Source organism: Aphelocoma coerulescens, chromosome 1A (assembly GCF_041296385.1).
Source record: "Aphelocoma coerulescens isolate FSJ_1873_10779 chromosome 1A, UR_Acoe_1.0, whole genome shotgun sequence".
In the NCBI taxonomy this organism is placed as follows: Eukaryota; Metazoa; Chordata; class Aves; order Passeriformes; family Corvidae; genus Aphelocoma; species Aphelocoma coerulescens.
Window position 1 is genome coordinate 11,777,070 of NC_091014.1, and position 13,605 is coordinate 11,790,674.

The 13,605-nt window shown below is 37.8% G+C and overlaps 1 protein-coding gene across 3 annotated transcripts in view; it reads right to left on the minus strand.

The window, feature by feature from the left end:
• Positions 1 to 449: 449 nt before the first annotated feature.
• Positions 450 to 13,605, minus strand: part of CD36 (CD36 molecule (CD36 blood group)) — a 35,471-nt gene continuing 22,315 nt past the window's right edge. For all 3 annotated transcript variants that reach the window (XM_069035638.1, XM_069035630.1, XM_069035624.1), the window contains exons 4-14: positions 13,083 to 13,227; positions 11,889 to 12,071; positions 11,648 to 11,739; positions 11,192 to 11,238; positions 8,830 to 8,899; positions 7,024 to 7,211; positions 6,086 to 6,204; positions 4,704 to 4,777; positions 3,970 to 4,024; positions 3,605 to 3,773; positions 450 to 2,888 (exon numbers count right to left, since the gene is read on the minus strand). In XM_069035638.1, coding sequence (XP_068891739.1) covers positions 3,609 to 3,773; positions 3,970 to 4,024; positions 4,704 to 4,777; positions 6,086 to 6,204; positions 7,024 to 7,211; positions 8,830 to 8,899; positions 11,192 to 11,238; positions 11,648 to 11,739; positions 11,889 to 12,071; positions 13,083 to 13,227 — 1,138 coding nt within the window. In that variant the 3' untranslated portion in view covers positions 450 to 2,888; positions 3,605 to 3,608. The remainder of the gene's footprint in view (positions 2,889 to 3,604; positions 3,774 to 3,969; positions 4,025 to 4,703; positions 4,778 to 6,085; positions 6,205 to 7,023; positions 7,212 to 8,829; positions 8,900 to 11,191; positions 11,239 to 11,647; positions 11,740 to 11,888; positions 12,072 to 13,082; positions 13,228 to 13,605) is intronic.

The following is a 13,605-nucleotide window of genomic DNA, read 5'->3' on the forward strand; positions in this document are numbered from 1 at the left end:
GGATTTGAAAACAGGCCTCTCTCTGAGCTTGGCTCCCTGGGCCTGTTTTACAATTGCTTCAGTTTAGACGTGCTGGTGCTCACCTTTTTCCAAAAAGTCTTCTCGTTTTCGTGATCCAGAACATAAATCACAGAATCAGAATATTCTGAAGTGGAAGGGACCCACAAGGATCATCGAAAGCTACTCTTGTGAATTGCCCACAGGGGGGTCGAATGCACAGTGTTGGTGTTATTAGCACTGTGTTCCGACCAACAGACAAAATAAATGCTGTATGTCACTGGTATTTCTAATGTTTCATGTAGTAACGTGCTCTTCTAGGAAGCTGTCGTGTGCCAGAGTACAATGATTTAATAAGATTAGCTGTAGGCTCAGTTATTAATCAATTTATAAAATCAGTTTCTCGAAAAAGAACGCATACCCCAAAATACCAAGAAAAGAGACACAAGAACTACATTATTCAACACAGAAGGCTTTATTTACAATTAAACATAAGGATATCAGAAAGAAGGTTTGAGCTTTATTTTATTTGTATTTTCATCAACATTTCTAATGAAAGTTTACCCTGCACTGTTTGAACAAATGTAAATACTTAACATTAGCCTTAGTATCATGAATTAACAATAACTGTAACTGATGTTTTGGATAAAATAACAACAAATAATAATTCAAGTGCAGTCTAGGTGCTGGACATAGTTTAAAAGCCCAAACCTGCATTGAGATCAATGAGATTATATATATGGACAAACATATAGTTCTGTCCATATAAAATTTGGCCCTGAGACATTTAAAATCATGGCCTGACTAGCTTGATCACTGCTGCTGGAGCACCACACAGCACTAAACAGCACTAGTAAAGCAAACAGTAACTTACTGACAATGTACTTGAAGTCAAATAAAATTAAGCGGAAATGTTAGCATATCAAAAACCACAGGAGCACTGCTGTTTTTCCTTTCATGTTAGATGCTGGCACAAAAGACATTTTATTATAAAAAGTTGGCGTCAGATCTTGAACCACAGCAGAGCTGTGTTTATCTCAGAGGAGATGTGGCTTAATGACTTTAGCTGTCCTCATACTATTTTGACCAGTCCATAGGACTCTAGCGATGCCTTCAGTCAAGCTGCCCCCAGACTAATATGGGAACAGAGCATCATATATGACACCAGCAATAACGTGGATATGAGAGAAAGGTATTGTTTTCCATTGACTAGCCAGCACCATGAGTAATCAAATACATGGGCTGAGAGCAGCCCTTCCCTCCAGTGTCACACCGGCTGCCCTGGTAGCTGGCATTTCCAGCTTGCAGCAGGAAAGAGTGCAGCCATGTACCTCACAGACCTCACCTTCAAGAAGAACATCCTGGGATTTCTGTGACTCATCAGCTCTGCTGATAGCTACAAAACTTTGTCCACAAGGAACAATGGAATAAAACAATAAAACACGAGCATTATAATCAGTTGGATTTTCCCTTTATTTCCAAAGGTAAGAACATCTTACTAAAGATACCCAGCCAAAGACATTGCCCTTTATTAGCTTTGTGGTTTATAGTCCATTGTAGCATTGTTTCCAAACAGCAGGACATGAGAGGAAGACTACGTTTGATTTCCCTTTTCTTTGCAGCTCTTAAGTAAGGGGACAAAAAAATCCAAAAAGAAATCATAGAAAATTCTGAACTTAGACTCTTATTCTGAATTTAATGAGTCCATGGAAAAAGAAGAGACCCCACAACACTCCGTATTTTCCCCATTGACTCTCAGAATAAAATACAGCATTCAGATCAAATGAAAAAGTCAACTATTTATGCAGACAGCAGTGCTTGGTACCTGTCAACAGGCTGATACACCTCATTAAATAAATGGTTGCACAAATTTCCTAACAGCAGGTGGTTTATCAGTAAGTAATTGGGGCTACCTGTTTTCATTTATGTGCTTCTATAGCAAGTGGAACCCTCTGACATTTGATCAAAATCATTATCTCAGTCTTTCCTCTCTCTGAAGCATTTTGGAATATTTTCTCTTGGTCTGTCAGGTGACATATCAGATCATTCTCCGATGGGCGCTTTGGGAAAAGTGGCCTTAGAGCAGTGCAGAGGCTGGTGTTCAAACAAGAGCCAGAAATAAAAGCTCACAAGAGGCAACGGGAAGAGCAGTGGAGCAGGTTGGGAGTTAGGGAGTGATTCAGATTAATAAACAGCTGTGGAGTCAAATGTTGATGATCTCCATCAACATATGGAGAACTGTGGTGTATCTATGAGCCATCTCCATAAAAACTGTATAAAACACATATTTTAGTCTTTTATAAACTTCATGTATTAGTTAGTAACTTTACATTATAAACTTCACATTCAATGCAATTCACATCCCTGAACAGAGGACAGAGAGCAGTTCTATTGCAGCAGCTTCCATTCCTTAAAGGAACAGAGAGAAATATTGCAATGAGAGCATGTAGAGCACAGCATGAGCTCCAAATTGTTGTCATTCCCAGCCTGTGCTCAGAGACAGAACATCAGCAAGCGGCTTTCATTTTTCTTGCAAATCCAGAAGAAAATGAGTAGCAAGTTGCATAAATGGCAGAAGGTGAACTAAAATCCAACTGCACATCAATTTCAGTCTGCTTGAATGCAATTTAAAATGTGTAACAAGTCAAATAAAGTTTTTTGAAAGTGTATTTTCCACAGTGGCCTCCTTAGTGATGTCAGATATGTCGACCTTCGAAAACATCAGCTTATTTGGGTTAGTAAGCTGGTCTTCTCAAAATGGAAAAGTATGTTGAACTCCATAGCATGTGGATTGACTGTGCTTTGAATCATACCTTTTGTCTCTGAATTTTAACGAGCTGCTTGGCTGAAATTTCAATTAAACATTGACTACCTCTGAAGTCTTTTGTTATCTGTAGTGAAATAAAATCAGAATTCAGCACATGGTGAGGTAAGTCTTCATCTTAAGAATATCTCTTTAGTATAGCATACTTCTCACCACAATGTTCATGTCTCTGCACTTCTTTTAAAAAATTCCAAAAATGTGGTTTTTTCCCCAGATACTAGCACATTAATCCACTACTTGGTTAGTCTACCCCTGATGGGAGTATATTTTGCCTTTTTGGACCGGGAATGTTCAGGAAGTGTTCAGACTAATGTAACATTGACGCACCACTGAGAGGAACTGAGAAACCATCACTCAACAGAAAGTGTAATTTACAGCGGGTTCTCTGAACCTCAGACAGGGGGATGTCCTGGCAGAGCACAGGAATCTGCAGCTGTGGGGCCTCTGTCTCAGAGAGGTGCTAGAGGACACTTCTGAACAGTTTAACAGTCTTGGACAAAATGTTGATTTTAAAGAAATCACAACAAATGAATGAAGATCTTCTGATGTAGTTCCCAATCCCCCCCCACCCCCCCCCACCGAATTAAGAGCATCCTGAAAGATATAGGATGGGAAGAGAACTTGAAAACATTAGGCCAATTATCTGGATGATTTCCTGAAGGATTTTCTAGCACATTAAAAAAAAAAAAAAAAAAAAAAAAGAACAGTGAAATAGGTAATGACTCTGAACTCTTGAAACCCAGAGGAGAAGTCACTGCTGAGGACTGAGCTGTTAGTGCTTACCTACTTATTTTAATTTCTTCGACCTGCAAATGAAATAGGACCCCAAGAACGCCAGGAACACCACAGAGCCTCCGATTATTAACGCCATCTGCAACATGCTCAGCAGCTGGAGCCGACTGGAGATTTTAGCTCTGAACATTTCTGCTTTCTCATCCCCAATAACAGCAGACTGAAAATGTGCAAGAAAATCGTCAGTGAAAGGTAGATATGCAAGACCTCACTTGCTGAATGTGTTATTGGTGTGGTGCAAATCAGAGCACGAGTTTAATTACCCAGTTTCACGGCACCAAGACTGAAAAAGCTAAGTAGATTTTTGGTTGTTTGTTTTAAAACAGAGAATATTAATAGACATAAAATATACTAACCTCATTTAGCCAAAGAAGAGGGAACACATAGCGTTTTTTAACTTTTTTTAAAGGACTGAAATGAGAAAATAAGTACAGCATGTTACTTTTAGTTTGCTACATAAGCCCAGTTTCCACTTAAACATTTTTCTTCTTGTCTAACTGTATTTCTGACTTCAAGATGTACCTTTTAAATATACTTTTGGAGTGAAAAAAAACACAAACCAAACCAAAACTACAATTAATAACTGTCATTTTACATATTGGGCAACCACCATTTTATGCCTAATCTTCTGTATTTGGGCAGTCAGACACAGAGAGGGTTGAAGATCTGTGTGGTGTTTGTATGTACAGGATGCCAAAGGTGTGTCTATCCATGTACATTTGAGCCAATGAGGAGGAAAAAAAACAGCTAGAGACCCATTGACCCTTGTGATAATAACATTTAGTGACAGGAAATACATAAATTCTCTTTCTCATTGTCTCATTTGTCTTTTGTGTTCATCCTCATGGCCCCCATTTGGGTTTTATAAGAATGCTATTTTTAAGAACATGTTGCCTTGTAAGCTTTTGTAGAGAAATCAAATGTGTGTTAAAATACTTGGGCAGTGTCCCGCTCTGGAAGACTTGCTCTGAACAAGCTTCAGGAAAGTATTTTTATTCCTTCTTCTCCAAGACATTTCTACTGGTGCTCTCATAGACCAATCAGCCCCCTTAAAAATTCATTAAAAATAAAATAATGAAGTAGCACTTACTCAATTCTTGTTGAAGGCTGCACAAGGAGGTTTACTTGCAGCCTTTTTGCAAATCGTAGTGTAAAACCAGTCACCTAAAACCAGTGAAAAAAACGCAACAAAACATTAATTTAAATTTTTTAATTAGATGCAAAAGCCTATAATATGGACTGTGTCAAAAAGCACTTTGGGGTTATTTTATCCTTATGTTTGGAAGGATTAATTTTTAATGAAATAGTAATGTTTCTAAGGGTTTCTCATTTCTCACTGAAGTTCTAATTTTGTGGCTTTACCATAGTTACTTCTGTAATTTATATTTAAACCTGAAGGCAAAGGCTAAAACTACTAAATCAGTCATTTTTATATTTCATATAAAAATATATTTCAGGGGTTTTTTTCACCAAAAATCAGCGAAATTTTCTTTTTCAAAATGAAGGACATTTAACTTGCATAGGGCAGAAAACAAACTTTTCCTATCAGTGACAATATCTATCTATATCATATAAATAATATCATATCTATACAAAAGTCAAATCTTTTCTTCATCTCTTTCTTCCTGTCTCTGTCTTTCACAAAAAAAAAAAAAAAAGGCTGTAATTCTTGAAAATTTTGTGTAATATTTAGGAAAATCTGATTTGTCTATTCCAAATAAGGTGAAACAAAGATTTAACTTCAATCTCCTCACTGAAGTTACATAGCTTAACTGCCAAATTTTAGTGAGAAATTCTCAATTTTACCTTTTCATTCAAAGTAAGAGCAAAATAGAATTTTGGAACCTTAGAATTCATCATACAATTTAGAAAACTTTGGTAAATACACTTAAAGTTAACTGAATCACTGAAACAGAAACAGAGGTAAATTTGTAAGAAATCAAAATAAATTCATTCTGTTTGGGAGATCTGTTGGACAATCCAAGTCACAAAGACTTGAATTGCATCTATTTAGATCAGCCTGTTTAGAGTTCTACCAATTGGAAATAAACTCATCTATGTTTATTTAGTTTCAATTGAGAGAGTAATTATCCAAAAATGGCTGGTTATAGAAAATTTTTAAAAATTAAGTGTAGAGGAAACAGAAGTTTCATAGAATAATTTTCTCAAAGTACTTGAAAGTTATAGAAAAGCTACAACATACTTCACAGTTTGAAGAATCTATTCAATCCCACGTTCCCAGTAAGTCAAAATCAAAACCGATTTTCAAAACTTTGAAGGTCAGAAAAAGATCAAGTTCTGTTCTAAAGTTCCCCTGCTGAAACCATCCCACTTTGAGAGCAGATCTTAGAAAAGCAAGCATGAAAATAATGCATCTTTCACTTGTCCCTCTGGCAAAAGGCCAATTCTACTACTATTAAATTTAAACACTGCCAGTTTCCCAAGGTACAAGTATTAAGTACTTGGACTTACAGGCTCAATGTCCAGATACGTCTCATGCTCCTTTTCATCTGGGCTCAGGCCTTCCACACTGTGCAATATAGACTCACTTGCATGAAGAAAATGAGGAAGAGAGATATATACTGGTCTTTCTATTGAAAAAAAAACAAACTCTCTTGAATCATTAAGCCTTGCTTTAGCTTTCATTTTCACAGTTCATTTTCCAAACATAGTTTTGCTATACAGATGTACAATCCTGATAAAAATGTTAATAGTCTAACCCTACCACCCAAAAAAAAAAAAACCCAACCCAACCAAAAAAACAAAATTCAAGCATTTCAGTGACTTTTTCCAGTCATGGGAAAAATCTGCATGGTGAAATAAACTGCAGCTACAAACCCTGCTTGTCTGTGCCTACACTGTGGAGCTGGCAGTGCTCCCAGTTTCATTGCTGAGGTGAGGAGATTGTCAATGTTTCCCCCCACGTTCATGATCTCACCTTAGCCTGAAGGGACCCCTCGCAGTTCACTCTGCACCAAATGCAGACTCAGTATATATTTATTTTACCAACACCAAACTAAGCCAGTATTGTCTCTCAGTCTCTGAATGTGTATGTAATTGTGTACGTACCCACCCCCACTGTGTGTGTGAATTCCCACAAACACAAAGACTGTGACTATCTCTGGATTTTACACAGTGCCCCTCCCTTCCTTCCTCTACACACATTCCTGCAGTTTCAGTACACAATCTATGGTATCCCAATTTTGCATAGCACTATGCAAAATACAGAAATATTATAGTCTTCATTTTGGGCAATGAGGCTGAAGAAATGTGAGGGGGTCTCACAAGCAATCTGTGGAAGAATTCACAAACACAAACGTCCTGGATCTCAGAGTAACACCTCAGCTACAGGACAAGTGCCTTGTCCCCAGTTAAATGGCTTGTGTAGCAGTACTGTGTCACCACCATACTTGCTTTGCAGGCACTGATGTCCAGGACTCCGGCTAATGTGCAGTTCTCTGATATGACTGGGTCCGTACAGAAGCAATAATTGTCTCTGACTTCAGCTGGTGATGCAAATGCTTCACGAGGAACTATGAAACGATAGAGTGTGATTCCCTTCACAACCTGCTTGCTGTGGAAAACTCCGTAGATCGATCTGAACACAAAAGAGGAGAAATGTGTTTCAGCCATTTGGATTAAAAGTCTGATTTGGTGCCAATGCTCCTGAAGGATCCCCCAGCTGCCTCTCTCTTAAAAGAAACTCCCCCTCTCAGGGAGCCAATGTCCAGGCTCCTGCCACACTGTTCAGAGAATTGTAGGGTTGTTCCTCTGTACTGAAGAATATTCCACTTTTTCACAAAAGGATGTACAAGCTCAGAGATGAGCGTGACAACACACAAAAAGACAGACAAAATTTCAAATACTAATAACAAAAACTAACAAAATAATTGAGATGTCTTTTCCCTATACATTTCTATACCCACTGTCATTATGAGGTTTTTGAAAGTTTCTGGACTACAGTAGAGATGCTTATCCATATAAATCATCTCTGATATAGTTTCTTGCTGACCTTGTGATAGTGTAAGCTTTATGATGCAGGCAACATCTTGCATATAACCTTATCTCATTGCAAGTGAATCAGAATACTACTTAAGCTTCTTTTTGCTAATTTATTATCAGATGATACAGAGACATGGTTGCTACACAGTAATGTAACCAGGATACCAACACTTTGCATTGCAGCCAACAAAAGAAGGGTTTTGCAACATGGACAGGACAATTTTTCCTGACCCTGCTTCTGCAGGACCTTTGCGCAACTGTTACTGTCCTTTAGTGTTCATGAATTGTGAGAATTAAATGGCTGGAGGGATCTCTCAAACTGTGTGCAATCAATCATTATCATTTCTCCCCTGCATAGAATTCCCTTTTCCACAACTTGGGAAATGTTTTCCAGTTGGTGAACAAAATGCTTCACTAAAAAACTCCTTTAACTCCTTATAAGAACACTCATCTTTGAAAACAGACACTCTGCAAACCAAATGGCCCACTTTAAACTTAGTAAAAAGGAAGCATCTGTTTCCAGGCAGCAAAACAAATAAAGGGTCTCAACCTCCCAAGAAAATACACTATGATGCACTTTAAATCTTTAACATTTCTTTCAGAGATCCCACTGGAAAACTTGGGGACACTGGATAGCCCAGAAGAAGCAGCAGGCTTAAAAGTCATCAGCACAGGATGCATTAAGCAGGCTTGTTTGTTTGTAAACACATAAAAATAAAGTATGTAAAAATATCCTGTGAGAAAACAATTTTGAGTATCTATTGAATGACAGTAAACACTGTTCTGTATAGATGATTTTCTCCAGAAATGCCAAAGATGGACCTAATTGGACCCTGCTGTACCTGTTACCTTCTCAGACCAAAGAAGGCTATGTCCTGATCTTAGAAGAAGCTCAGGACTTTGAATCCTGTGGCCCTCAGTTCCTTTTACAGATCTCTAATAGCTCACAGTGTCACATTTTCCTGAATACACATCTGTAAGTGGCTGAAATAAAGCACATTGTAAATAACTTGCTACTTGACATATATAAAAGTGGAAGAATCAGGCTCTGAATCATGACCACAACTCATGACTTGTGTTTTAGATGAAAAGTTTACATTGCACTGCCTGGCTGACCTGAGCCCAAGCACAGCCACTGCAGCCACCCTCTGACAACAAAGAGCATGCAGTGCGACATGAAGGTGGGAAGGCACTCCAGGAAGGGACCAGCCTACCTGCAAATATCGGAGGAGAAGAAGCGTAGTACCTGATTCTTCGTAACAAATGGTGGGAAGGATGCTCCATCTGTGAACAAAATAAGAAGAGCTTGAAAGCAATTCTACTTAATAGACATGATTTAATTGCTAGCTCAATACTCAGTTGCTACTGCCCTATAAAGCTGTGATAAAAGTAAACAATATGAGTCATATGTGGGGAAAATGTTTATGTAAGTTGTTGCACATTAACAGGCACTTCAAAGATAAGATGTAATTGTTCTTGAAAGTGGCCAAGATACAGCAGCTTCCCCCCTCCCCCCAGATGTGAAGCTATATGATCAAGCCCATGTAAAACAGAAGATTTAAAAAAAAAATTCTGCTTGATGTGAAACCAAATACCTATTGCCATTGCTTCAGGGTTCATGCAGTCTATAGACCTAAATCTTCCTAGAGAAGCTTGGGTCACCTGCAGTTATGACACTCAGCGCTTACAAGAAACACAGCTGCAGACGTCAACACTGTCTACTTAATCATCAATGCTAAACCTTTTTCACCAAAGACTGCTCAAGTGGGCCTCTAAGTTGAGGCCCTTCTAGAACTAATGGAGAGGAGGAAGCCACTTCTAGAGCACAGTCCACCTCAAACCATGGTAGATATGCAGAATAAGTCAGAGGATAGCACTCTGGTATTGTCTTTCTCTCAACTTGTTATAAAAAAGAGTGCAGACACTCAGATTTGTATTTCTGCACTGCAAGCACTGAGTTATGTAAAATGAGCCTCTGCCATTTTCCCCATTAAGGTGTTGTAACCAGTACATTTGTTAGTTTTTGCAACAATTTCTGTTTAGTTTCTTAGGCACCAGCCATAACCAAACAATTGCAAACATCTGTGATATCTTTGTATCTAGTTGGCAAGAGCAAGAAAGCTAAATTACATAGTGCCACTTGCCCACTGCTGACAGAAGCACTTTTTTTCAAAGATTCAAGATCATCCTAAACACACATTCTGTTTCTAAATCTTGGCATTCTTGTAAGGTTGGCAAACATGGATTCATGTCAAGCCTCATACAAGTATACTGTTTTATATTTTTATATATGTATTTTCTTATACTATACATGGTGAGCTTTCATGTGAAAGCTTACAAGATAAAGAATTCTCACACTTACAAGACTTTTTAAACCTGTTGCATCTCCAAACATAGCAATGTCACACTGAATGCCCTTGCAAACTGTGCAGCAATCTTTGCTAACAACTAAAAGCTCATTTTCACTGTACTGGAGCACTTAATTGTGGCATATGTTTATTCCATCAGCTATGAAGGAAGAATCAACAAAAAGATGACCCTGGCTAAAAAAACAAAGATGCCAGGCCCCATAAGAAAGAAGGCAAGTCCTAGAATGTAAGAAAATATTGTTTCTTATAAAATTAATTACACAATTTTAAAAGGAACTATTCCTTCATGGCTCCCAGACTTTTGGAAAATTGGATTTTTGTGATGTATTTTAAATACTTCAAATACTTGTTGCATGATCTGGGTTATAAGGAAAATTATCTATGCCAGGTAAAGCAGAATGGAAAATGGAGGGAAAATTCCAAACAAAACAATCCAACAGAAAAGCCTGCTTGTTTTGATATTCATCTACTGAAGGTCTGGAGCTCTCTCCAAAAGCCTCCACCAGACACCTGCCAGCCTCAGCTCCACAGATTGTGGTGTCCTCACAGCAATGCTTTCAATTACCAAAAAGAAAAATATCACCTTCAACAAATGTATCTTGAACAACTCAGCTGTTTACATATGCATTCCAAAAGCAAATTCAAAAATATTCCTCTACAGTCTACTCATCCCAGTCTAAACTACTTTTTCTTCTTCATTGCTGTTCCCTTTCTAGTGGTCTACAAGCCATTCATCTGACAGCCTCCTCCTTTGTTGCCTCAATTTCTTTTCATATATCAGGATGTCCATTCTGGGGCATTTAATTAAATTCTCTACAGTGTAAATGAATGTGCATTATTAAAATGCAAAGATAATTTTCAACTGTTACAGCAAAGAAAAAGAATCTTAATTATATTGTACAATGAAAATAATTAGTAGAAACAAGAGAACTGGATAATTTTGTTTCTCTTCCACATCTACTCGAAATGTAGAGGCTGTGTGCTTGTGTATGGAAAATAACGTACAGTAATAAATAATTCATATATTTTAATAGACACACACATATGCATATATCATAGTAGTAGTATGTATGCGTATATATAGATACTTAATATACAGAATACTGAACTGGAAAAGCCCTGGGGAGTTAATTTAAATATTGTATCTCTTTATTCCCTTGCAATATCAAGAAAAGTGTTGAAGTTCTAAAATGTTTAATAGGCTCACCTGTGCCATTAACCATATCGCAGTGATCCGGCCAGTATGAAAGAGTCCTGTAGGGTAAAATAAAAGTCATGCTGCATATAGTAAATTATACCAGGTAAGCAATTTAATTACCTGTATTGCCAAATATAACTGTTCCAGTATAAGCCTGACCCATTAGCAAAGGCAAAGGATTTATTCAGATAAATTATAGGATCCATTAGAATAGGATAAAAGCAATCTAGCTACTTAAACATGCAAAACAGAAGTAACTACTTGTATCAAAAAATCAGTAACTGTTTTAAGTCCAAGCTCCTAACAGAACTATTAACAGCTGAAAGAAAGAGATGGTTTTGCTAAGACCAGGGCTTGATCCTGTTTCCTTTGAATCATTTACCTACAGCCCCTAGTGAATCAACTCTTAAAAGCCATACATTGAAAATATATATCTATTTTTTTTAATCTACAATGTTATGTTACCTTTTATTTTTATAGCTTTCTATTATTGCTGTTTTTGAAATATCTTCTGTCCCAGTATAGACACTGTAAGGTCCATCACTTGTCCCATTATACTGTAACAGATGCAACAAGAAGGAATAACAGTTAGAAATATTGAACAAATCCATAGCTTTGTCAGATCTTTCTTCCTCAGAGCAGCTGTCTTAAGTTTTATTCATAGAATGATAACTGAAGGCATTGCCTCCTCCTTGGTTTCACTTACCGGGTAGAAGACTCCCACAACTGGGTTCACACCAGGGAAGGGGACACTGTCTAAGAAGGGATCTGTGTACCCCCACAGTATTTCTTTCACTGTTCTGTTCTGCAGTATGGCTGACTTAGAAGATTTAATCCAAGTGTTTATTATTGATTGCATAAAAGTACTTGGGAACACGGCAGGTACAGCCTACAACAGCAATAAAATCAACATTTAGCATAAAATTCCGCGTGTGCTTTTAATTAAAAATACAGAGACTGACTCTAAGAAATGTCTGGTAAAGCCAGTTCCCAGATTTGCAGCTCCCTCGAAGTTAAGTTTCTACATAAAATTGACACTTAACAAAACAATTACTTGCCATACTGGTTACACAAAAGCAGACAACTTTTCTTGGCTGATTACATGAGTTCACTAGATTAGCCCTAATCACAGAATGACAGAACAGCTGAAGCTCACAGGCTCACAGGGAGCCCTGGAGACCATCTGCTCTGCCTTCCAACATGGGCTCTTCTGTGATTCTGTGACTGCTGGTATGGTTCTATTTTATGTTTACACCAAGCATCTTCACACTCTGCCCCTTGCAGGCGCCTTCTCACAGAATCCTGAGCACTCACATAAAGACGGCAGAAAGTTGCAATACAACAAGGGCTGAATATAAATATGAAAATTGTAAAGGCAAACACTGTCAGCCTTTGATAAGACAAAAACACCTGGACTAAAAAGGCTCTAGCACTACTTTAGGTGAAGATCCCTGTGCTCTTCTTTGAATAACTAATATCTCAGTAGGACAAGAGAGCTCCAGGATTGCACCATGGGGCCCAGGCTCTGTGGTGGTGAGGCCATGCAGACACAGGATGTGGGAATTAATGGAGCCTCCCCTGCCAAGCAGGCCTCATGATATTATGGAAACAGCATGGCAAATCCACCCTGTACTGTTCATGCTGTATTTCACACACCAAGGGAACCCATCCACAAACTCTTGATTTATTTCCATGCTAAAACTGACGAGGAGGAGGTTTTTTGAGCTTTTAACACACTGTAGTGAAAGGTGTCCCTGCCCATGACAGGAGGGCTGGAACTAAATGACTTTTAAGGTCCCTTCCAACCCAAACTATTCTGTGATGCTATGAACTCCTCCCCTCTTTCCTCCAGTAACTCAATATTTGTCTCTGGACACTATGGCTTTCTTTCTTTACTTACTACAACAGCGAGGTTGAGGACAGTCACATTGTCATTTTCTGTCCCAACAGACATATCAGGTTCAAAATTAGCAACGTTGGGCAACATGTAGGATATTGTGCCATTCTCATTTTCCGTGACATTTTCTTTGGGTAAATATCGCACCCTTGAAATACAAAACACAAACAGCGAATATTTTTAATGTTTGACTTTTGACAAAACACATAACCATGCCTGACTGAAGGTTTTTGAAAAGTTGATGAACATTTTGGTAAAATGAATGTTGAACATTTTATAACCACTAAAAGGTTTATAAACTTTTCATATGCATACATGCAAAAATTCATTTTTTTGCAAAATATTGTTATTTTGGAAATATTTCCTTATTCCCAAATGGAATAGTTTTCTTCATACTACAGTGAAAACAAACATCTCTTTTTTTTTTTTTTTTGTCATTAATGGATCTTGCACATTTTTATATTTTGTTTTAAATGAATTATGCTTTGTCATGTTTTGTCATAAGCTGTTTCATGGTTGCATGTAA